At 46.1% G+C, this 25,980-nt stretch overlaps 1 protein-coding gene across 1 annotated transcript in view; it reads right to left on the bottom strand.

Annotated features, from left to right (window-relative positions):
• The window catches only part of LOC100992193 (protein S100-A7), a 48,269-nt gene continuing 22,289 nt past the window's right edge, over positions 1-25,980 (bottom strand). The window contains exons 2-3 of the mRNA XM_034936013.3: positions 1,128-1,285; positions 1-227 (exon numbers count right to left, since the gene is read on the bottom strand). Coding sequence (XP_034791904.2) covers positions 63-227; positions 1,128-1,285 — 323 coding nt within the window. The 3' untranslated portion in view covers positions 1-62. The remainder of the gene's footprint in view (positions 228-1,127; positions 1,286-25,980) is intronic.

Genomic DNA, 25,980 nt, shown 5'->3' with positions numbered 1-25,980 from the left:
TCTGGTGGGAGAAGACACTTTATTGTTCCTGGGGTCTCTGGAGGCCCATTGGTGGGGCTGGGTCACTGGCTTTCCCCGGAACAGGGTGCTGCTCCATGGCTCTGCTTGTGGTAGTCTGTGGCTATGTCTCCCAGCAAGGACAGAAACTCAGAAAAATCAATCTTCCTATCCTCATTCTTATCCTTTTTCTCAAAGACATTGGCGAGGTAATTTGTGCCCTTTTTGTCCTGTGAAGAGAAAAACATACAAAATAGAAAAATTCAATCACAAACAAGTTTTGGACTGGGAGGGAGAGGAGGAGGCAGAGATACAGACAAGTACCTAGATCTGCACAGGCATGGTGGTGGGGCTGAGAGCACAGGGTGAGTGGGTGAAGTTGGGGTGAGGACGTGAGTGTTATCCCTGGAGTTCTCTAGGGAGTCTTTTTGTCTCACACCTCAGGATAGGAGGCAGGTCCTGTCCCAAGGTGCTCTGTTAAGTGACCTTGGGGAGAGCAGTCCCCTGCCCCAGCCTCACTCTTTCCTGTCCCAGCCTCTAAGGGCACTGCCTACCTTAGTTCTACCCCAGGGCCTCAAAATTGGCCTTCAAGCTTTGTTCTCTTCTTTCTCTGGCCTCCTCTCCTTTCTTCTCCTTTTCCACCAAACTCATCTTCTGGGTTCCCTACTCTTGGTCATCTAGACCCTTTGGTACCTAGTAGCCCACAGTTTTTTTCAGATTTGCTAATGAGTCTTGTTTATTGCAAAGAGGGCTATTGATTTCTACTAACAATGGAACTTCTAGTGCTTTCCCAGTAATCTCAGGGATGTTGATGTGGGGCCTTTGGGAAGCAGGACCTGAGCATGTGAGTTTCAGTCTCACAGAGAGAGGGTCAGTGAGTGCTGGGAGGGGACTGTGCACTGCCCTCAAGCTGCATACTTTGCTGACCATCTAATAACCTCCTTTATATCTGTATAACTCTTTCCCATTTTCATACTTTTTCGCCTACCATCCTTAGATTCACATATGATCCAAGTAATAAAGCCCTATTTGCAAATGGGAAATTTTTTAATCAGAGGGTGAGGGTGATCTGTCCAAGGCCACATAGCAAAATGTATCCTCCAACATTGAGAAGCTAGACACCAACTCACACAGGCACTAAGGAAGTTGGGGAAGTTCTCCTTCATCATGGTCAGCAGGCTTGGCTTGTCAATCTTGTCATCACGTCTGGTGTATTTGTGAAACATGTCGATCATGCCTATTATGGACCTCTCAGCTTGAGTGTTGCTCATCTTTGCTTTCAAAAAGCCTTCAGGAAATAAAGACAATCATTTTTTTCCCTTCATTTAAGTTAGGGTCTCTATTTGGGAGTGTTGGAAGGAGGGCTGAGGACAGAGTAAAAACACGGATAAGGTGTAGCAGAACGAACTCAATTTTTTTTTAATGTGATGGGATAAGTTGCTCAAAAATGAGAGGGTAGGACCAAGTCTGAGACCTGGCCCATCCTGGCCAGGGCCAAGAGGAGATGCAGGTGGATGGCGGAAGTCCAGCTGTGGACAGTGCTTCAGAGAGGGAGAAGCAGGGAGAGTCGGGGGCCAGCAACACATGGAAGAACTAAGCTGGGACACCCCAGCCTCAGCCAGCACATGGCAGACCCCACTCTTAAAAGAGCACCAAATCCATCTCCTCCAGCTTCACGGTCGGGGTGACAGTAATGGTGGCAGGACAATGGCCTTGGTGATCTGGTGTCTGACCCTCCTCGGCTGCTTCAGGAACCAGACACCGTGGGCCCCACCTTGACTCAAGTGCAAGCCCTGCATGACACGGTGTGTGCAGGCTCCAGGTGCACATGTGAGCGTGGACGTGAGTGTTAGCAGGAAACACAGTCCTGTCCCGAGCACAGGGGGCCCTTCTTGCATTCCCTTGGGAACGAGAAACAGGAATGGCCTCTGTTACAAGGAACAGAAATAACTCTCTGGTTCTTAAGCTGCTGGATGGGGTGGGAGTGAGGTGGGAGTCACTTCATGTCTGCTCTTGGGAATTATCTGCACCCTCTGAATCACCAAGGCTTGACTGTTTAAATAAAAATGTCTGACTTCCCAAAGCAGATCTTTCAGCCAGTAGTCAGTCTGGGCTGCCCTGCACCCCAAGCCTGAAAAATAGGACAGTGCAGTTCTCACTTCCCACACTTTCCAAAGAACCAGGAAAGGACCTTGGCTAATGCATATGGGTGTCTGACAATAAACCCGCAACACCTCTCAATGCAGGAGAAAGCTCCATGCCGGCATCTGACTAAGAGGAGCCACCCAAAGCTTTTTTGAATCTGAGGCCAAGGCCAGAGGGCAAGCCCTGTGCCCAGAGGGTGACTGAAAATTTGCAGGTTGTGGTAGGGAGTGACGGAGCATTGGTTTCTCAATACCTTACCCAGGTAGGGGCAAGCCATCTGGCCAGGGCTATGCTGTGTCGGGGTCCCAGGCCTGGGGGTTTGGAGAGCCTCCAAAGCATTCACAGGGGACCCTTAGCCCTCCACCCTCTGTGGAGCCGGAGCTGGGGAGGGGATTTAGCAACCAGGACCCCAACAGGAGGATGAATCCAGGGAGGAAGAGGACAGGGAGGGTCCTGTGCTCAGGTCCCACTGGGGACATTTCCACAGGAGTTGCCTCAGGAGATCCCAAAGGAGCAATGGACAGGTCTGGTTCAGCCACCTGGTTGTACAGATGTGGGCTTTTGGGGTCAAGTGAAGGTCACACAGCCCAGCTAATGGCAGAGCTGGCCTAGACCCCGGCTTCTGAGTCTTTGTCCACAGCCCTTTCCCTTCCTACAGGCAGCATGGCAGGCCGGGCACTGGGCACTTCTAGAAAACGCAAAGAGGTAGGTGAGACTTACCAGAGCTGGGAAGTGTCACGAGTAGAAGGATGAGTGAGATGTGTGTGTTTGGACAAAGAGCAGTCCTTTATAAGGCTCAGCCTGGCTCTTCCCAGGGGCTGGGAGGCCTGGGGCCACCTCTGTCATCTGTTTCTTGGAGGCTTGCCCCCTATCAGGTGGGTGGGACACACCCAGAAGGCTGTGCTCAGGATTTCTGGCCAGGGTCCCAGGTCACCAGGTCCCACCCCACCCCAGAGACCTCACCTGGAGTCTTCTCTGGCTCAACATTGATTTGAGGGTAAGGCAAAGGTACATGTGTAGTAGCAGGTCAGAAAATGGGAGAAAAGAGCACTGGGCCTCTGGACCCAAAGAGGATGGAGTTTCAGACTCCTGAAGGCAGCATGGTCTTGTTTGTTCCCTCCCCTTATCCTTCCACACATTTGTTATGACAGCCTGTTCTATGACCCCCACCGCTGACTGAGCATTTTAATGTCTAGATATCAAGATACCTGCTCCTCCTGCATCCTCCTCAACCCTCATAGTCCTAAGAGGTGCTGCAATCTCTATTTTAGGAAAGGAGAAGTTGAGATGTTCCCAAGTTTACTCAGCTAGTAAACACAACAAATCATCATATGGACTCAGAAAAGCCTGAATCAAATCCTTACCCTTATCCCCTGTGCGATAGGTCTTGGGTCACATCAGGGTCTGCCCTATGGGAACTCAAAGTCCAGGGAGGGAAGCAGGGTTACTTCATTGCTAACCATTGGTCAGCCCCTCACAGAAGCCCTGGAATTAGGTGGGGGGACTGGGGTCAGGGGCCTCACTATCTAGGTTGAGTGGTGGAGTGACCCCCCCATGGAATGAGCCTGGAGGCAGGGAGTGGGAAAAGTTCTTTCCTGCCCCATGGCACTAACTTCCCAGAAAGTCTTCAGTGTTTTTCCTCCTCCTATGCAAAACAGCCTGTGTAGGAGTTGGGAGTTGTGCCCTTGGCTATAATGTGCCCTAACCTGCTGTGGAAAGGCTGACCCAGGAAGGGGCAAGAGGGTTGGGAAGGCATGGGAATCCCTGGGGCATGGTGAGGAAAGGGAGATGATGAATCACTGAAAGGGACTTTTTCTGCTACCCCCTTGCAATGTTCCTTTTAGGGTGCAAGAGAGTTCCAGGTTCATTTAGTGCCAGCCCTTTAAGCACTCTGGGGCTCCACAGAGCTGATGTGATGTCTCCCTAGGTGGGACCTATTTTCTCCACCCATCATCTTTCTTCAACTTCCTTCTCGTCAGTACCTATGTAACCAGGGGGACCTGTTTCTCCCTCTCCCAGTTCCCCATGTGATGGCAATATTACTTTTAACAGCAAAAGATACATACACACACACACAGTGGAATGCTACTCAGCTATAAAAAAAGAATGAAATCACGCTTTTTGCGGCAACATGGATGGAACTGGAGGCTATTATCTTAAGTGAAATTATTCAGAAAGTCAAATACTGTGCAACCTCATGTGTAAGTGGGAGCTACATCATGCATACAGATGGAGGTAGAGAGTAGAATCATAGACACTGGAGACTGTGAAGGGCAGCAGGTGAGGCGGTGGGTGAAGGATGAGACATTTCTTAGTGGGTACAATGCATGCTATTTAGGATGGCTTCATTAAAAGCCCAGACTTCACCATTGTGCAATATATTCATATATATGTGTATGCAGGTTTTTGTGTGGACATAAGTTTTCACTTCTTTTGGGTAAATCCCAAGGAGTGTGATTTCTGGATCCTATGGTAAGAGTATGTTTAGTTTTTTAAGAAAGCACTAAACTGTCTTCCAAAGTGGCTGTACTATTTTGTGTTCCTGCCATCAATGAATGAGAGTTCTTGTTGCTCCACATCCTTCTTCAGCATTTGCTGTTGTCCAGTGTTCCAGATTTTGGGCATTCTCATAAGTGTGTACTGGTATCTCATTGTTGTTTTAATTTGCATTTCCTTGAGGACATATGATGTGGAGCATCTTCTGATATGCTTATTTGTCACCTTCTGTATCTTCTTTGATGAGATATCTGTTAAGGTCTTTGGCCCATTTTCTAATTGTTTGGTTTGTGTTCTTATCTCTGAGTTTTAAGAGTTCTTTGTATGTTTTGGATAACATACAAAGTCTGATATGTCTTTTGTAAACATTTTCTCCCAGTCTGTGGCTTATCTTTTCATTCTCTTGACAATATCTTTCACAAAGAGAAATGTTAAATTTTAAAGAAGTCCAGCTTATGAATTCTTTCTTTCATGGATTGTGCCTTGGTGTTGCATCTAAAAAGTCATCACCAAGACCAAGATGATCAAATTTCCTCTTATGCTACCATCTAGGAGTTTTGTAACATTGTGTTTGCATGTAGGTCTATGATTCATTTTGAGTTATGTATCATCACTGTTTAGAAAAAAGGAACAGAGGAAAAGCAATACAAAAGGAATCAGGGACAACAATATTAATACAAGACAACAAAGAATTCTAAGAAAAGGGATTAAATGAAAAAGAAGAATATTTCTTATTGATTAGTGTGCAAGTCACCAAGATGCAGTAGTCTTATTCTTTTTTTTTTCTTTTTCTTTTTTTTGAGACAGAATTTCGCTCTTGTTACCCAGGTTAGAGTGCAGTGGTGTCATCTTGGCTCACTGCAACCTCCTCCTCTTGGGTTCAAGCGATTGTCCTGCCTCAGCCTCCAGAGTAGCTGGGATTACAGGTGCACGCCACCACATCCAGCTAATTTTTGTATTTTTAGTAAAGATGGGGTTTCATCATGTTGGCCAGGATGGTCTCGAAGTCCTGACCTCAGGTAATCCACCCACCTTGGCCTCCCAAAGTGCTGGGATTACAGGTGTGAGCCACCAGGCCCAGCAATAATAGTCCTATCCTTATACACATAAGAACATAATTTTGAATTATATAAAGCAAACACTGAAAGAAATTAATGGAAACTGACAAACTTATATCACTTGGCAGGTTTTGGCAGAGTCTGCCCAGGAACTTCACAGAGCCATCAGATAACAAAACACCAGTAATGGCACAGAGCAGGGCAGGCAGATGCTGCCACAGCCCAGAAGCAGCCCCAGACACAAGTCCCTGTGAATGATGACGGCTGTGTCCAATAAATACTAACCTCCAGAAACAGGTGGCCAGCTGGATTTGGCTTAAAGACCATAATTTGCTGATTCCTGATATAAACTATTTGAAGGACACACTTAAATTTATTTATACACACATACATTCATAAATTCATGCCCAACCATAGAGAATACACATAAATTTCAAACATATTTGAGACATCCAAAAAACTGATCATTTGTTTTTGCTAAAATGAAAATCTCAGCAAATTAGCTTTAATAGGGGCCTTATCTTTTGCACTTGCTGATCAGGTTGAACCCTGTGAGCCCTTCCCCTGTGTCATGTCTGGAACAAACACTCTCCATAAACCCACCCCACTCCATCACACATCCAACCTCTCAGCCACTGCTGATCCCCCAGGAGAGCTCACAACAGGCTGGTCGTGAACAGGAATTTGGCTGGTTGATATCTTCATCTCCTCCATTGTTTTGGGGAGCTCCCCTCTCCCCAGTCTGAGGTAGAAGCAACATACTCCTGGGTCTCTAGAAGATCTCAAGTTGCTGGGGGAAGAGGACAGAAAGCAATTTGTTCTTTTTGCTGTATTTTATCCATTCATTTATGCTGTGAGTGCTGACTCTGTTCTGGGTGTGCAGATGTCAGGGTGGCAGGGAGATGGATTGAAAGTGGACCGTGCTTTGAGCAATGCTCCGGCCCCAGGAGAGAACTCCAATGAGCCACTGGGTGGTGAGAGAGTGGAGTCGGACAGAGCCCGGAAGCCCCCAGGTCCCCAGGCAGTTCAGTGGTCACTTTCTCTGTGAAGCCTTCTCCAGGCAGAGCCATCATCCCCATGTCCCTGCGTGTCTCAGTGACAGCCCTGGCCACACATATGCTATGTTTGCTGCCGCCCAGCCATGTCTTATATTGTGCCCCCAGCCTCCAGTGCAGAGAACTCCATAAACATTGGCCAAACTAGCAAGTGAGGCAGGTGTCTTCAGAAAGGTTCAGATAAAGTGTGTGGGAATTTGGAAGAGGAGAAATCACTTTTCAGGTGGGGGAACCAGGGGAAGCTTTGTAGGGGCGTCCTTTCAATAGGCCATAGAGCACTTCCAGGAGCCACGGTGAGAGGGACAGGGCTGAGGGAGCCACGGGAATGTTCCGAGACAGCCAGCTGTTCTGTTTGGGGTCCTTCTGGGTGGTGTTGGCCAGCTGCATCTCTGGACTCGTGCAGCAGTTGGGGGAGCGGGACAGAGAGACAGAGAGAGAGTTCCGCAGCATTCACAAGAGATTATTAGGACTCAGTTCTGCTGTGAGCCATCCACACTGGAGGATGAGAACACCCAGCTGCAGCCCAGAGCCTGTGGTCCCACTGTTAGGTTTTGAAGGGAAGGCAAGGGTTAAAGAAAGACACAGAGAGAGTCGGTGGCTCTATGGCAACACAGGCTTTATGTCCAGTACAAGACCTGAGGAGGTGGGGGACAAGCTTAATGCCAGAGCCCCCTGCCGCTTACAGGCTGGGGTAATTTATAGGTCTAGGTGGGGGTCTGGGCAGTATGGCTAGCTCGCCGGGAGGATATTGATAAGATGTTCCTGTGATCAGGCGGTTTGGACCTTTTTCCAGCGGGATGTGATAGGCTGTTTCTTGGACCTTTGCCCCGCAGGATATGATGGGGATGTTCCTTCAGTTGCGCCTTTGCCCAGCAGGGTATGATAAGGATGCTCTTGTGCCTTGCGGTCAGGTGGTTAGGCAGGATGTTTCTCATGGCCTGAATCCACATGGAATGTTTCAGTCTGACCAGGGTCCGCAAAATGGCAGGGGGCTTACAAAATGGTGCAGTTTGGACTAACACCCACCATCCTGTCGAATGGGTTTGCTGGGAGGATTTACTGTCAATTCTGTTAGCCTGATAAGGGAGGTTGCTTTCTCGGAGGCCACATACACAGACAGTGCTGGGAAGTGACCCATGCGTACCCTGAGAAATGTATCTGTTCAACCAAATTTCAAGTTGGCAATGATCATTCTTCGTCTCGCCCAATTTCAAGAGGAGGCTGGGCCCTGTAGGTTAAAACTGGAAAGCTGGAGCAAGCAGTGGAGGCCACTCCAGGAAGGCTCCCTGGCCAAAGAGGACTGTAGGATTCTGACTTACAGTCAGGGCTGTTTCCGTTACAGTTGGCCCCAGTCAGAGACCCAGGATGAAACTCTGGCCCTGAGCGCGGAGAATAGGTTTTCTGTTTCCCAAGCTTCCACACGGTGGCGCCACCGAGCACCCACCTCGCCAGAGTTGCGAGGCGGTTCCACGTGGCTGGGCCGTCCTTGCCGGTTCTCGCCCTTATTTAGGTTGTGTGTCCCACTTCGGGCAGCAGTCTTGCAGCTTTTTAAAAAAGAGATCTTCACCAAAAGCTCCTGAAGGGCAGAGGGCTTTTCTTATTTAATTTGCATTCTTCTCTGTCTGCAATGCCCACCAGAGGGCGCTGCACAAAAATCATGTATTGGGGATGCAATTGTTAATCGAGTTGGTAGAAACAGGAACAAATTAAAATAATTAAATTTTAGTAATGGTGGGTTACGTAAATCTTGATGCCTATACACATGGAATCCCTGTGATGATACGAAATGGACATTTGGTCTTTGTCCCTGTTCCTGACACCGAGCGTCTGAAATCCTTGGAATCTCCTGAATGACAGGGGAGAGGGAGCATCTTTTGTTATTCATAACAATCCCCTTCCAGCCATACTGAGTGTGTGCTAATGAGGTGACTCTTGGTGGACCCCTAAATAGCTTCAGGATGGGGCTGGTTGCCAGAGGAAGCAACCATGTGATTAGAGGGCTGGAGCTTTCAGCCCCACACTGGGCCTCCAGGGAGCGGCTGGGGAAGGACTTCAATCACCAGTGGCCAATTATTTAATCAACCATGCCTAAATGAAGTGACTGCCATAGAAACCCCAAACGATGGGGCTCAGAGAGCTGTCGGGCTGCTGAGCGGGTGGGGTGCCAGAAGGGTGGGCACCTGGGGTGGGCCTTGAAGCTCCGTGCTGCCCCTCATACATGGCCCTGCGTGTCTCTTCCACGTGGCTTTTCCTGAGTTGCATTCTTTGTAGTAAACCAGTAATCATGAGTAAAGTGCCTCCCTGAGTCCCGTGAACTCTTGTAGCAGATTATCTAACCTGAGGAGGGGATTTGTAGGAACCTCCAATTTTAGCCAGTTAGTCAGAAGTATGGGCGGTCAGGTGCTGCGACTGGCATCTGAAGTGGGAGCAGTGTTGTGGGGCTGAGCCTTCACCTTGTGGGGTCTGTGCTAACTCTGGGTAGTTAGGATCAGAACGGAATTGCATGATACCCCGACAGTGTTCAGACAGTTGGAGAATTGGTTGGTGTGGGGATTTTTAAAAAAGGAAATATAACCCCCACACATTTGGCATCAGAAGTGTTGTGAGTCAGAATGGTTCAGGAATTCCATACAATGTAGCTATCTAGAATCAAGCACTCAGAAAATATTTAAGAACTGGGGAAATGTTTTAAAAATAGTCCTAATTGAAAAAGCAGATGATAAAGCAGCCAGGAAAGGGCAAGGCTGTGCCACAGGGTGGACGTGGAGTGGGGGTGGGGAGGCGGTTAATGTGACATGATTGCTCCACATGAGACAAGGCCACAGAACTCAGGAAACAAAGCTTGTTTTGAGCAAGAGTCATGTCAGATTTTCACAGGAGGCAGAGCAGAGAGAAGATATCTTTACATAGGTGAAGCTAACAGTTCATGATAAAGTGTTCTCAGCCTTCACATTCACAGTCAATTGATTTTCAACAAGCCCGCCAAGCCAATTCAATGGAGAAAGAATAGTCTTTCCAACACATGATGCTGGGACAAGTGGACAGCCACATGCAAAATAATGAAGCTGGACCCCTTCCTTCCTTCATACGCACAAATTAACTCAGAATAGGTCACAGCCCTACACATAAGAGCTAAAACAAACTCTTAGAAGAAAATATAGAAGTAAATCTTCAAGACTGAGGTCTTGAATATCTTTGCATATGCTACTGAGGCTTTATGACTTTACTTTCCACAGTTAGACCTATAATCCACTTGGAATTGTCATTTTGTCTGCTTGTGTGGTCTGGTTTCATGAGCATGAGCATCCAGTTGATCCAGTAAAATGTACTGAGAAACTTGTGCTCATCAGTGCCACTTTTGTCACAGAATAAATATACCATACGTGTGTGTCTTTTTCTCAGGCCTCTATTTAGTTCTGTTGATCTACGTGACTGTCATTGAACCAGCCCGGCAGTATCTGTTACCAGAGCTATTGTGATAAATCTTAACATCTAGTACTGTAGATCCTCCCATCTTTTTCATAATTGTCTTGGGTATTATTGGCCTTTCCATATATTTTTTAGAGTTAACTTGTCAATTTCTACAAAAATTCCAGCAAGGACTTTGGGATTGGGATTGCACTGAATCTACAGGTTGTGTCTGGGAGAACTGACAGCTTTACAATAGCAGAGTGTTCCAGTCCATGAACGTGTTATATCCCTTACTAAAAACCTTTCAGTCATTTCCCATCCTGCTTAAAGTTCAAATTTTGCGAAGTCCTCATTGGCTTGTCCTCTGCCTGCCGCTCAGACCTCATTTCCTGTCTCTCTGAACTCCATTTACACCACTCCAGCCCTTCTTTCTGCCCCTCCATCAGCCCAGGCTGGCTCCTACCTGAGCACTTCTGTTCCAGCTCTTTCCTCTAACCATGGGGCCCTTCTCCTGCTCTCCCCAAGGTTGGATCCCCTGTTATTTATTCTGAGCCAAATATAAGTGACCGTGGCCCAAGACACAGGCCGAGGAGGGTGGATCACCTGAGGTCAGGAGTTCGAGACCAGCCTGGCCAACATGGCAAAACCCCATCTCTTCTAAAAATACAAAAATTAGCCAGGTGTGGTGGTGGGTGCCTGTATTCCCAGCTACTCGGGAGGCTGAAGCAGGAGAATCACTTGAACCCAGGAGGCAGAGGTTACAGTGAGCCGAGATCGCACCACTGCACTCCAGCCAGGGAGATAGAGCGAGACTCGGTCTCAAAAAAAAAAAAAGAAAGAAAGAAAGAAAGAAAGAAAGATTTAAAAGGTCTGTAAAGAAGAAAGTATAAATAGGCTAGTGAGAACTGGCAAAAATCCCAAAAGGAGCCTCAATATTTAATCAGTATAACCTGATTCATTGTATTGAGTACTATACTACATTTCTTTAATTTTTAAGATAATTGCTTTATCCTCTCCACCCCAACTCCACTGCCCTCTTAGCTAGCAATTGAATATTATCCTTCTTGAGGTCTTTCCAATCCTTGAGTTGTCTAAAACCCTGGGTGGGAGCGGGCTTGGGGTCAGGGGTGCTTAAGGGTCAATTGTGGGTAAACTTCTGAAGACTAAATTATGATTTTTTTTATCTTGCCCAAATTCCTATCTAAAGAATCTGAGGAGTCAACCCCTACAAACCATAAATTCTCATCAGATGGGTTTTATTTAACCCTATATATCATGACTTACTTTCCATCCTGACTCTGGTATAACATTACAAGGCAAGGAGGAAAATCAAAATATTTTACCCCAAAAACATGTTTCTTTGTCACAAGTTGAAATGGCCCTGCAAGCTTTGTCCTTTTAGGGGAAAATTCACATCTGTAAAAAATCTCTATTAACATAGCTAGACCTTTTTCTTCCAGGCCCCTCCAATTCTGAATAGATTAACTAAGAGTCTAGCACCTTTTAAAGGGTCTGAATACTAAACATTTTGCCAACTATTGTTTCTAAGGGCAACCGCTATGAGACTTCAAAAGAACATTGGTCTCCACAATCTTTTATCTTAACCTGAACATTTTCTTTCGATTTATCCCAGGTCCTTCCTCTCCATTAGCCTGCCCAGCATACCTGGAGCCCCTGCAGATGGCAAGCTATGGGATGTAAAAGCTAGAAAGCACATCCTCTTCCCTAAAGGCAAGCACTTGCTAATCACAGGTCTTACCTGAGGGAAGGGAATGAGAAGTCTTGTCTTTGAATGAAGATTGAAGTGTCTTGAACAGCACAAAGGATACAACTGGAATGGCTGTGAGAGGCCACTCATGAGAGGCAAAGCAGGTGGGAGTTGGAAGTGATGGGCCAGGACTTTGGGCAACTTATCTTAGCAATCACTTGACTCCAATGACACCAGGCATGGAAAACCCAATGCTGAATAGAATAACACTGGAAAATGAGAGTGAGTGGTTCACTGTGGCCCCAATCCAAAAGAAATAGTCTAATAGGGGAATTTCAGTAACAAGCTGGAGGTGAGATACTTCGAGGTATAGGACCTTTTTCTTGTCCCTCAAATCCCCGTTTTTGACCAAATAATGGCATATATATATATATGCCACTTTGGGTTAGTTTGGATCCTCCAAGAAGAGGCCAAGACAAGATTAGGCATGCAAAAATGTTATTAGAGGAAACACCTGTGAAGGATGACTGGGGAGGAAGACGATAGCAAGAGAAGGAAGGGAAAGCCTTCAGACTTCAATGCAAGCCTGAAACCTGAGAAGGGACCCGGGAGGAAGGAGAATTGGGTAAGAAGAGTCTCAGACTACAGCATAGTTCCAAGAAAGGGTTGGCCATGCGTGTTGGGAGTCCCCAAGCCAGTCATCCATGGAGGACCCCCACATCTTTCAGTAACAGGCCCACTTGGTATTCCTGCCATGCTCAGTCATTGCCTGAGAGAAGCCCCACAGGAAGTGTGGCCCAAGTGCAAAAGTTTTGGTGGATCCCAGCAGCAGGGGCAGCTGCTGGGATTGTCAATCCACTATGCTACCTCTAGCAGGAGAGCCCTGTAACAGGCATATTTTTATAACCTCTGTAGTCCACTTCTTGTCCATCAAAGATCTGCTTTTCCACATTGGCTAGGGAAGAGCTCCTCCATGGTTACCATGGGCCTCTTTCCCCAAAGCATAACTCAGAAGACAGAGACTAGTGAGTGAATTACCGCCCATCATTGTAGCTGGTCTCTGGGATGCAGCTGGTACTCCTCTCCCTCCTCTTCTATGCACTCTAAATTCCCCTCACCCTTCGCTATCACCTTGGCAGATCTTAATGATTTTCCTAATGGTATAACCCAAACCTTTATTTCTGAAGAGGCTGAGTCCTTGACCATCATCTCATTCTCAGACCAGAGTTTCTGCACTTATCTATTCACAGTTACAACGGGGCAAGGGAGTAACAGGAAGTGGCCAAGTGAATCACTTGGGTTCTGCACATATTCCTCCCTGCCTCCATTGTGTAACAGCAGCCCTATCTCCTGTGGATCAACATCAATTATTCCTGCCCCAAGATTGACTCATCTTCTGCCCTGTTGGTCCCCTCTCCCCAGTTGGTCCCCTGTTGACCTCCTCTACCCTGTTGGTGCCCTGGTAGCAGCTGTAGCTTGTAGTTCAATGTGGCCTTGTTGTGTCCCCTGGCAAGAATGTGCCTCCTCTGGGGACAAAGATCTTCAACCTTTCAGAACCAAGAGTTGTGGGGATAAAAAGTACAAACTCCCCAGGTGGGTCCCTGAAGTGATTGTAAGTGGGGCCAACCATGAGTCTTCAGGAAGGAAAGGAAATAGTTAATGTATCTACTGCTTCCTGAAGGATAGAACCTCAGCCTTGCAAAGTGTTGCCTCTGAGCAGATGCTTCAGCTGTGCCTTTTGAGGCGGTTCCAGGGCTCTGTGAGGCCACCTGCGTCTGGGGGATGTGGTGTGTGATATCACCATGATCTGGATCCATCCCACACCCACTTCCCTATAAAACTGAGTCCCCTGGGTGCATTCCATGCCTGTGGATAGGCATTCTGTAAGCCGCTAGATAGTGGTGCTGGCCAAGGCTATGCAGACAGGAAGGGAAAATCCACACCTGTGAGAACAAACCATTGGCCCTTTCTGTATAAAAGGTGCCCAGTGTAGTACATTTGGCTCCAAGTGGCTGGTTGATCTCAGTGAGAAATAGTTCCATAGCTGGAGCTCAGCATTGGTCTCTGCTGCTGACAGGTTGGATATTCAGAGGTGACAGCTGTTGCAGGAAGTCAGGGACCCCGAATGGAGGGACCAGCTGGAGCCACGGCAGAGGAACATAAATTGTGAAGATTTCGTGGACACTTACCAGTTCCCAAATAATACTGTCATAATTTCTTACATCTGTTTTACTTTAATCTCTTAATCCTATTAGCTTCGTAAGCTGAGGATGTATGTCACCTCAGGGCCACTATGATAATTGTGTTAACTGTACAAATTGATCGTAAAATGTGTAAATATTGATTGAACAATATGAAATCAGTGCACCTTGAAAAAGAACAGAATAACAGCGATTTTAGGGAACAAGGGAAGATAACCATAAGGTCTGACTGCCTGTGGGGTCGGACAAAAATAGCCATATTTTTCTTCTTGCAGAGAGCCTATAAACAGACGTGCAAGTAGGGAAGATATCACTAAATTCTATTCCCAGCAAGGAATATTAATAATTAATACCCTGGGGAAGGAATGCATTCCTGGGGGGAGGTCTATAAACGGCCGCTCTGGGAGTGTCTGTCTTATGCAGTTGAGATAAGGACTGAAATAAGCCCTGGTCTCCTGCAGTACCCTCAGGCTTATTAGGATGGGGAAAAAACTGCTCCCTGGTAAATTTGAGGTCAGACTGGTCCTCTGCTCTCGAACCCTGTTTTCTATTGTTTGAGATGTTTATCAAGACGATACGTGCACCACTGAACATAGAACCTTATCAGTAATTTTGCTTTTGCCCTTTGCCTTGTGATCTTTGCTTTTGCCCTTTGCATTGTGATCTTTGTTGGACCCTTATCAGTAGTTCTCTTTTGCCTTTTGTCCTGTTTCCTCAGAAGCCTGTGATCTTTGTTCTCCTTTTTGCCCTTTGAAGTATGTGATCTTGTGACTTACTCCCTGTTCTTGCACCCCTCCCCTTTTGAAATCCTTAATAAAACTCGCTGGTTTTGTGGCTCAGGTGGGCATCACAGTCCTACCGATATGTGATGTCACCCCCGGAGGCCCAGCTGTAAAATTCCTCTCTTGGTACTCTTTCTCTTTATTTCTTAGCTGGCTGACACTTATGGAAAATTGAAAGAACCTATGTTGAAATATTGGGGGGGTTCCCCTGATAGACAGCAGCTAGGTCAGCCTTGGTAAAGGGAAGTCCATGTTCTTGGATTCACTTGTAATTTCCATGTCTGCCATTATGGCACTCCATTAGAGCACTCCAGTCATGCACCCATTGAGCCAGTTCTGGGGTGGCCAATGACAAAGCTATCTAATGTCAACTGGCCAAATTGTCTACTTGACTGTTCAGTGCCTCTCCCTTATGCTTTACAGTGGGTGATAAACTGTAATAAAAAAGATCTTCATGCTCTGTCCCCACCCCCATATGTTCAACCACATGCCTCTACCCCAACCTCCCTGTCTCTTATCTTCTGATCCTTTTCTGCTCAGCCCTCTGACTACATGGCCAGGCCATTGGCTGCTGCAAAGAATCTGTATATATTCTCACCTCAGGCCAGTTCTCCTTCCAAAGTGGATGACAAGGTCCCTTGCTCACATGTATTCCCATTCCCATGTACCTACATGTGAGCAAGGTACCTCTGACTGTCTTCAAAGTCACATTTAAACGTGGCTATAATCCAGCTGCTGTCCACTTCTGGCTTTCACTCATGTACCAAGTTGACCATTCACAGACCAAGCTCAAGCCTTCTTCTGTTCCTTCAGCCTATCATATGAGAAATCACACATAGCTATAGGCTTGTGTTGGGGAAGAGACATGATGGAACCCTGGCAGATGACATGGTGTTCTAGGCTGCATCCCCGTGCAGCTTACTCATGCCCTCCAGCTGTGCTCAGGCTCAACTCCAAAGATGCCATTTCTATTTTATGACGGCCTGCTGTTGGGCCTATTTTATAACTCAGTAGGTCCAACAGAGGCCAGCTCACAGTGGACAGTTTCAGATGCATGATCACTTGATGCCCCAGGATCAAAGCAGGGTCCAATAATATGCCAGGGCCTGTTTCCTAAAAAATCATATACTTCCCTGCTGTGGATGGCATGGCCTTGCTCCAGAATCCCAGGGACCTGCATTGTAATTCTCCCAATGGGGCTTTCCATAAACTCCTTAGTATATTTTTACCACCATCGACCCCTCCAACATCATAGGGTATACCAAATCATATGACCCAACTGGATAGCTCTGTGCACTATGATCTGGACCTGCTGCAGAGCCCTTTCCCACTCCTGGCCCCACCAGACCTGGCATCCTTCTATGCTACCCAGTTCATGCACCGAGCAGTATTCCTAGGTGTGGAACATGTTGCCTCCAGAATGCTGTGAGATCCATGTGCTTCCTTCTTCGTGATAGGGCATGCAAGATGCAGCAATTTGTCTTTTATTCTGGGTGGGCTATTCTAGGCCACCTCTGACCAGAAACCTCACTGATGTAGTAGAGTACCTGAATTTTCAAAGTGTACATGCCTTACCAAGATCTCTAGAGTAGCAATCACCCCTTGCTCATCCTATCTGATCAACATGATACCACTCTGAGGGAGGTTAATGATAGAGGGAGGACCAAGTCCAGGATCAGCCCACCAGAGCCCTTCTGGCAGAACCTCTCATCTTACCTGGATTTTCAGCCATACCAGGGCCCAAGGATTCTTCCTCTCCTGACACCTCTCCCAGCCTCAGACCCAACAAGACCTCCACTCACAAAACCCACACAGATTGTAGGGAATTCTCCTTCCTCACCTTTGACAGACCTAACTTATCTAGTGTATCATCTTCTTGGATGTTATTGTGAAATAGATCAATCATGGCATCACAGACTTCTCGGCATGGGTATTACTCATCTTTGTTTTCAAAGGGCTGCTGGAAAAAAATAATAAGTGGTGTGTTTTGTCAGAAGGTCTGTGACAAAACAGACCTTGTGTATGGGTCTGTCCGGGAAGAAGGAAGCTGATGGATGATAAGATGTGTTGGAAAGGCTCTAAGGGAAGGAGGGTGTAATACGTGTGAGGGCTGTGCTAAAATAGAACTGGATTGTGATGCACAGAGACGGGAGAGAACTGAGCTTCCATGTGTGGTACAGGAGCCTGCCTGGCCCTGGGGGTCTGCTGGTTATCGGAAGATCCTGTGATGAACAACAAAGGAGCACCACATTTGTTGCAAGACTCCCCAGCGAAACACTGCATGTCTTCTCTGCCTCAACTCCAAGACTTAGCAGCAAACTCTTCCCAACAGCCTGGAGGGTCAGGGCTGGAGTCTGATGTCTTTGGCAGGACAACCATCCTAAAGAATATAACTGATTCACTCTGGACAGGCCCCCTCAGAGTACTGGACCTTCTCTCCTACACACATATGCATATGCACACATACACACACACACACACACACACGTGCACACAAAACAGCATGATGGCTTATGCTGTCCATAGATCACACTCTGGTGCGGCCTCCACTTTAACAAAACCAGCACTTACTGACCACCTCTTGCTGATGAGTGTAAGTGTAAACAGGAATAAATATCCCAGGAACATAAAAAATATATATATATTGTAAGCAGTAAGCAAGTAAGCAGAGGTTGTAGCCCCCAGTTACTTCCAGGCTATAAATCAGAAGAAATGCATGCCAAACTTGATCTGATGGAGGGGTCAGAAGGTCCTCAGATTAGCCACTGTTGTGAGTTGTCTACTCCTGCTCCCTCTCAATCAACCAAATCAAAGACCTTAACTTTAAAAAAAAAAAAAAAAGATTGGGTCTAGGATATGCAACTGACCAGAGAAGGAAGGACACTGGGGCACAGAGAATGACTCATCCCAAGGTCACATAGTCTAGTTGGTGGCCGAGCTGGTGAACTGGATCAGGCTGATAACCGTTAAAGGCAGTTTTTCCTGCTCTTCAGGAATAGCACATGGGCTGTATACTTGTGTGCACCACCACGCTCAGCTATTTTTAAAATACTTTGTAGAGATGGGGTCTTGCTATGTTACCCAGGCTGGCCTCAAACTCCTGGCCTCAAGTGATCCTTTCGTATTGGCCTCCCAAGCCCTGGGATTACAGGAGTGAGCCTGTAATCACAGAGGCTGACCTGAACCCTGTAATGATTCATTGAAGAGAAGGACATGTTGGTAAGGAAGAGGTGCTTCTCTGGGACCAAGAACTGGCCCAGCACCAGTGTTCCACCAACCTCCAGGCCCGGTGCCCACGCTCAGCTACTTCCAGCATGGCCCCAGAGCTCATTAATGCACCAGAACCCTGTGCCTTCTGAGCCTTCTGATCCGCCCCAATCCCCAAGGCTGAGGCAGCGTAACAGGATATATTGGGTTGGAACAATGAAGAGAAGTTTGCTGAGCCCCACAAAAACTCCACTGTGCATCTGGGGATGGAAATATGGTCTCCACTGATTCCCTTTCCAGTAATTCAAAAATAATAGCTATTAACAACTACCAATCGTTCAACACTCTGTGCCAGGCAAATACAATGTGTGATTTACACATATCCCTTTATTTAATCTGCAGGAAAATTGTGTTAGGTAAATACATCGTTCCATCATACAGGTAAAGAAACTGAGACTTAAAATGTTTACATTGCCGGGCGCGGTGGCTCACACCTGTAATCCCAGCACTTTGGGAGGCCAAGGCGGGCGGATCACGAGGTCAGGAGATCGAGACCATCCTGGCTAACACAGTGAGACACAGTCTCTACAAAAAATTAGCCGGGCGTGGTGGCAGGCACCTGGGAGGAAGAGGTTGCAGTGAGCCGAGATCATGCCACTGCACTCCAGCCTGGGCGACAGAGCAAGACTCGGTCTCAAAAGAAAAAAAATAATGTTTACATAACATGGACAGGTCACCCAGTGGGTAGATGCACAGCCAAAATTCAAACCCAGGCCAGCATGACTACTAAACCTGGCTCTTAACCCCTCTGCTATCCTAAGGAGTCCCTGCTTTGTCACACCAGGGCCTGCTATGGAGGATCCCACTGTCCAGAGAGCAGACAGGCATGTACTTTCAGAGCAGAGTCTGCTGGGGTCTGACAGGCACAAGCCCAGAGACCTCAACCCAGGCAGTTGTGTGGACTTCAGGGCCCAGGGCAGCAGTGAGTGGAACCTCGGCAGGCTGCAGAGCCCTGGACCTCATATTCTTTCAGTCCACAGGCCACTCTGGAAAGAATTTGCTCTCCTAGAGTTTAACATCAAGATATAGCATCTTGGCCAGGTATGGTGGCTCACACGTGGAATCCCAGGGCTTTGGGAGGCCAAGGTGAAAGAATCACTTGAGGCCTCGAGTTTGAGACCAGCCTGGGTAACATAGCAAGACCCCATCTCTACAAAGTATTTTAAAATTAGCTGAGCGTGGTGGCACACACCTATAGTCCCAGCTACTTGGGAAGCAGAGACAGGAGGATCAGTTGAGCCCAGGCGTTTTAAGTTGCAGTGAGCTGTGATCTCACCACTGCACTCCAGCCTGGATGACAGAGTGATACCATGTCTCCAAATAAAATTTTAAAAATAAAAAGAGGTAAATTTCAAACAGAAATAATAATGATTCTCTTGGATTATGGAGGAAGTCACTGCCAGAGGCCCATTCACAGTAAACCAATATAGAACATCTTCAATTTTAAACTATTTAAGATTAAGTTTTGGCCAGGTGCAGTGGCACAAGCCTGTAATCCCAGCACTGTGGGAGGCCAAGGTGGACAGATCACTTGAGCCCAGGAGTTTAAGACCAGCCTGGGCAACACGGTGAAACCCCATGTCTACTAAAAATACAAAAAAAATAGCCAAGTGTGGTGGCACACACCTGAGGTCCCAGCTACTCAGGAGGCTGAGGTGGGAGGATCCCTGGAGCCCAGTGAGTCAAGGCTGCAGTGAGCCATGATCACACCCCCACCTGGGCAACAGAATGAGACCCTATCTCAAAAAAGCAAAGAAGATTAAGTTTTATAAAAACTTGAGATGCCCTCAAATCTTATGGCTCATATGTGGAAAAAAAAAAAAACTTGATAGAGGTTTTCCCAAGTTGGCCAATAATCCTAAAAATTTACATAGCATTATTTATAAAGATGTGAAGCTAAAAACAAAAACCTCTCTAAATTATCAGTAGGAATTCAATCAATAATATGAAAGACGAATTGTCTTTCTAGTCTCATGTAGAAAATGATTTTACAAAATGGTCATCACATGAAGCAAAATCACAGAGCCAGGAAAACATAGAAAAATAAAAACTATAGCTGTATCACCCAATTAATAAAAATATTGTCATTTTCTTAGCTTTGGCAATGTTTGTGGTATTTCTCAACTTTCTGAAATTCATAATTTGCTATAACTCTTTTCTCATTCTAAATGAATATTCACTTTCATGTTTAGTTTTGCACTGCTGATTTTTAATTATTTTTCTGAAAGGAAGTCCCCCCAAAAAGTGTCAGGGCCCACAACCCCTTTTTCCAGTCCTCAAACTCTTGCTGATTTTGTCCACGGTTTTGACTACACCACACCCTCGGTCTGGCATCCCCTTTCATATCTTCTCTGCCTAGAAAATTCCTAACCCTTCTTCAAGGCCCTACTCAAAAGTCACCTCCTCTGTGAAGCCTTCCTTGACTAGCTCAAGAAAGTAGAATCTCCCTCCACTCCGGAACACCGCAGCACTTTGTTAGCTCTCTCTCCTTGGCATCTCATGGCCCTGGAATCATGCTCTGCAGAAGCCTCCCCCACCAGCTAGGCAGCAGGCTCCCAGGGCAGCCACAGCAGGAGCTCACGGAGAACATGTTTGCGAGGTGCAGTAAAGGCCCCGGGCATGGAGGGGTGGGACTGGGGCTAACACAAGGCCCCCGAGCCAAGAGTGCAAGGTTCTAACTCCCTTTGTGACCCTGGGCAAAACCTGTATTTCCTTTGTCTGAGAAGTCTGTGTCTTCTCATCTGTCAGAGGAGAAAGGAATTACTATTTCACAGAGATAACAGATGTGAAAGCCCAGGGAGAGGTAGAAAGTGCTATATCAATGTAGGGGGATTTGTATTATGATTGTTGGCAGATTCAGGTTTGCTGGCAGGAGACACTGAGTTAAATCCTGTGACTTAGAAGCCCAAATCTCTCACCAGGCACACCTCAGTTTATACAAGTGGGTGGTGGCACTGCAGTTTCAGCTTCACAGGGTGTGACAGCCACCAGATTAAAAGATGAATGTCAACTGCACAGTGGGAAGGAGGCACCCTGACTCCCAAATGTCCCTGAGGCGAGAGCTCAGCCTTCAGGTGAACTCGACTTCCCAGATGGTTCTCAGCAGAGGGGACATGGAGTCCCTGGCTCAAGTCTGAGCCCCTTCCTCCTCCCTAGTCTCCAGCCCACTCATCAGCATGAACTCCAGGCATTCAGCTCAAACCTTAAAGCAGCTGGGGGCAAAAACAATAAAAATAATAAGTTATGCTTGTCTCCACACCAAACTCCACCCTAGAAATACTGCTGACATCAACATCTGCCATTGACTTCTTGCCCTCATCCAAAAAGACAAACTTTTATCAATACAAATCTTGCCTAAGATTGGCTTTTTTTTTTGTTTTAAATGCAAATGCTCATTTCCCCCAGCGCTGTGGAGAAGCAGGACCAAAGGTCAGTGTTTGATTTGTAGCAAGAGGTGTGTGCACATCTGTGTCTCCCTGCTATGGATCCAGGCCCCTAGAGACTCTAGAGTGACCAGCTGACTGGCCCAGCAATTCCCCCTCCCTGCCCAGCCATTCTCACTTTGCTTCCACCAGTTGGTGGACAGGCCCTCTCCCTGATGCAAGCCATGGCAGGGCAGAGTCTGTGCCTGGTTTGTCTTTAGAAACTCCCCGCATTCTCCTTTTTGGGAAGGAGAGTGAGCTTGCAAAAGCAGCATAGCATGGTGGTCAAGAGAGCCTTCGCCCTGGAGCCCAGGTGTCCCAGTTCAGCTCCAGCCACGTGTTTATTAGCTGTGTGATCTTGAGAAAGTTACTTACCCTCTCTGTGACTCTGTTTCATCATCTGTAAATCAGGAAAAGTAATAGTATCTTCCCATCATGTTGTGCAGATTAAGCGAGTTAATATCATAATGTGTTTTGGAACAATGTCAAATGTGTGTATGTGCCTAGTTAATTGTCAGCTTCTTCCCTGAAAACATAACACCACATGGGCAGGAATTTCTACCTGTTTTGTCATTGCTGTATCCTCAATCTCTGGAATGGTTCCTGGAACATAGTAAGTTTTAAATAAAATACTACTTAATGAATAGATCTCTCTAAGCAAATCTTTATTCAGACAGAGAAGACAAGGGTATCCCAGTCTAACTGGAGAGGACTTCTGCAGCATCTGTGAGGATGCAATCATTTGTTCATTTACCCAACAAATATTTACTAAGCACTTATTATGTGGCAAGCACAGTTCTAGACCCCTCCTGATACATTTATGTGAGTGATTTTTAGGTTGGCTAGTGTGATCCGAAGCTCCCCACTCCCCACTCCCTCCTCCTGCACTTCTTGTATATCCTCTAGCTCCAGCCCAGTTCCCAGCCCCAGCCCTGCCACTCCAAACCTAGTCCCACCCCACTCCTCTCCTGTCTCCTAAGTTTTTCCCAGACCCATGGGTCCCTCCAGAATTGATTTTAATCAAGTCATATATGTACATAATTTTAAAGTCAAACAGTTCTCCAAGGTTAATCAGTGCTCCCCAATTGAGTCCTCCCCACCCTCAAGTCCCCACCCCTGAGGCAACCACTTTCCTCCCCTTTATGCATTTCTTCCTGTATTTACCTCTGTATTTCTACATAATCGATTTGTATTGCTATTTGATTTTTTTTCTGTTTTTTATACTAGTTGTTAATGACATCCTACAATGACATCCTACAATGGAAAACAAAAATTTGGTTCTTTGACAATACATATACACACAAATATGCACATACTTCCCCTCCCTGCAAAATTCCTCCAGTATAGTTACATGATCGTTTTTGGTTAGAACAGAATTAGGGTACAGAGTATTATGATCATGTAAGTACTATTCACAGATTAACAATGCAGTCTGCTTTGAGTGTATTTTCTTTCTTGTGCAACTTTTAAATTTTCTAAGAAGTTAATAATTGATCTTTTTTTCATTTGTTTAGTTTTCTCTTTTCCTGTCATTAACCCTCCCCAAACTCCCCACTACATAGTAAATTTCCTTTCAATTCAGTTAAACACGTTAGATGATCTATAACCTTTTTGTTACCTGGAGATGTCTCTCCTGGAGTTCCCCACGATTCTACTCCAATTTGGACTGATTTATCTCTAGATCGGCCACAGGACCATCTTCTTGGCTCTAAACTGCTCCCTCATCCTAGGATTTCCTTTTGCCTTTCTCCCATGTGGCATCACCTACTGCCTGGACCTTATGCCTTCCTCTTTCTTGGCTTAATCCCCTGTTTTGGAAGAGCACATTCTCCAATAACTTCCTGAGAAAGGGTTCTTAGGAAGTAACGTTAAGACCTTGCATGTCTGGAAATATTTTTGCTGCTCTTATAATTGACAGTTTGTCTGGGTATAGAAACCTAGATTACAAATTACCTTCCTTCAGAAGTTTAGAGACATCACATGATTTTCTTCTAGCTTCTGGAACTGTATTCTGTTTCATCCAGCTGGAAAGAATCTGTTTTTTGTCAGGGTGTTCTAAAATTTCATAATTACATGCCTTGCTAAGAATCTTTTTTTTAATCCATTGTGCTAGGCAATAAAGGGATTCTTTTACATGAAAACATAGTTTTCTTTTACCATGCCTTTGATAATTTCTTTGTCTCCATTGTCTTGGTTCACTCTTCACTCCTGGACTTGATTCTCTAACATTCATTTCTTTTCTGTCCTATTTTCCATATTTTTTTTTTAGGCGGAGTCTCCCTCTGTCACTGAGGCTGGAGAGCAGTGACACGATCTCGGCTCACTGCACACTCTGCCTCCAGGTTTAAATGATTCTCCTGCCTCAGCCTCCCAAGTAGCTGGGATTACAGGTATGTGCCACCACACCCAGCTAATTTTTATATTTTTAGTAGAGATGGGGTTTCACCATGCTGGTCAGGCTGGTCTCAAACTTCTGATTTCAAGTGATTCGACCTCCTCAGCCTCCCAAAGTGCTGGGATTACAGGCTTGAGCCACTATGCCCAGCCTCCATATTTTTTTAATTCTGCTTTCTGTTCAACTTTATCTTTTAACACTTACATTGAATGTTTATTTCTGCCAACAACGGGGGGAAACACAGAAGCAAATCTATTTTATAATTTCAAAGATCTTTTTCTTTTCTGAAAATTCCTTTTAAAATTTCTTCCTGGCCAGGCACAGTGGCTCACACCTGTAATCCCAGCACTTTGGGAGGCCAAGGTGGGCAGATCACCTGAGGTCAGGAGTTCGAGACCAGCCTGGCCAACATGGTGAAACCCCGTCTCTACTAAAAACACAAAAATTAGCTGGGCGTGGTGGTGGGTGTCTGTAATCCCAGCTACTCAGGAGGCTAAGGCAGGAGAATCGCTTAAACCCGGGAGGCGGAGGTTGCAGTGAGCTGAGATCGCACCATTGCACTCCAGCTGGGCAACAAGAGTGAAACTCCGTCTCAAAAAAAAAAAGTCTTCCCATTTCATAGATTCAATATATTCTCTTAGTTCTCTGAAGATATTGATCTTTTACATTTTTTTCTATTACCTGCATTGACTCAATTTTTTCCAAGTTCCTTTTATCTATTTATGGTCGGGGGAGTTCTTTGTCTCTCCTATATAAGGTCTTCCTTAAATATCTGGTGATTCTTGGCTTATCCGCTCCATTTTTTAAATGTTTCTTTTTTTAATTATAGAGATGGGGTCTCGCTATGTTGCCCAGGCTGGAATGCAATGGCTATTCCTCCCACCTCAGACTCCTGAGTAGCTGAGTGGCACACGCCACTGCACACAGCCTATCTGCTCCTTTTAAGAATGAGGCATTAAAAATTATCAAGAAGCTCTGTCTAAAAGGACAAGATTTGTCTACCCGTGATCTTCATTCCAGTGTAATCTGGCTGAGTTGTTTCATGGAGGCCTTACTGAGATGGTCAATTTTCCCAGAAAGGAATCTTCCAATCTCCTATTGGAGATGTAATAAACCTGGCTGGTAATGTTCTTGAAGGTGAGTGGAGGAAGGGCTAAGATCCTTTCACAATTCAGTGTGCAGACTTTTACCTAATTCCCTTGTTTAAGTGTAGCATCTCTGCTCCTGGCTCCTTTTGGGGACCTCATTTAGAGTCAGCTCGGGTCACAAAATAAGAGTCACCTGTCTGCAGGGTGGGAAAGGAGACATGGAGTCCACCTGCTTTTTATACAGACTTTCCAACAGTCTTCTCTTCATCCACACAGACACAACAAACTCCCATGGCAGTTCAGTGTGGGGTCCAGCACCAAAGTCAGATTTCCAGGTTCAAATCCTGCTTTACCATTCATGAGATGTTTGACCCTTAAACAAATTATGTCACCTCTCTAAGCCTTTCCCCATTTGAAAAAAATTAAAATTAACATAGTATGTAGGCCAGGCGTGGTGGCTTATGCCTGTAATCCCAGCTACTCGGGAGGCTGAGGTGGGAGGATCACTTGAACCTGGGAGGCAGAGGCTGCAGTGAGCCAAGCTCGTGCCACTGCACTCCAGCCTGGGTGACAGAGCAAGACTCCATCTCAAAAAAAAAAAAAAAATAGTATCTAATGTGGCATTGTTTTGGAGATTAAATAGCATAATGAATGTGAAGTGTCTAGAATAGTGGCTGGTACATAGTAAACTTTCAATAAATATTAGATCATATTATTATTTGTACTACTCCTCTTTCCCAGCCTCCTAAATGTACTCCCTTATCCTCTCTTCCCCTTTCCAATCCCAGTATACATTCTTCCCTCAGAATGACCTTTTTCAAACATTAATCTAATCAATCAAGTCCATCTTTTTGCTTGGGACTAAGGGGTTTTCCAGACACAGGACTTTCAGTGCTAAAACCTTCAGGTCAAACATTCCAAGCAAACCGGGACTAGCTGGTCATCCTGCCACTCC

Source organism: Pan paniscus, chromosome 1 (assembly GCF_029289425.2).
Source record: "Pan paniscus chromosome 1, NHGRI_mPanPan1-v2.0_pri, whole genome shotgun sequence".
Taxonomy (NCBI): Eukaryota; Metazoa; Chordata; class Mammalia; order Primates; family Hominidae; genus Pan; species Pan paniscus.
The sequence above is the reverse complement of the archived record's forward strand: the minus strand, read 5'-3'. Positions and strand labels throughout refer to the sequence as shown.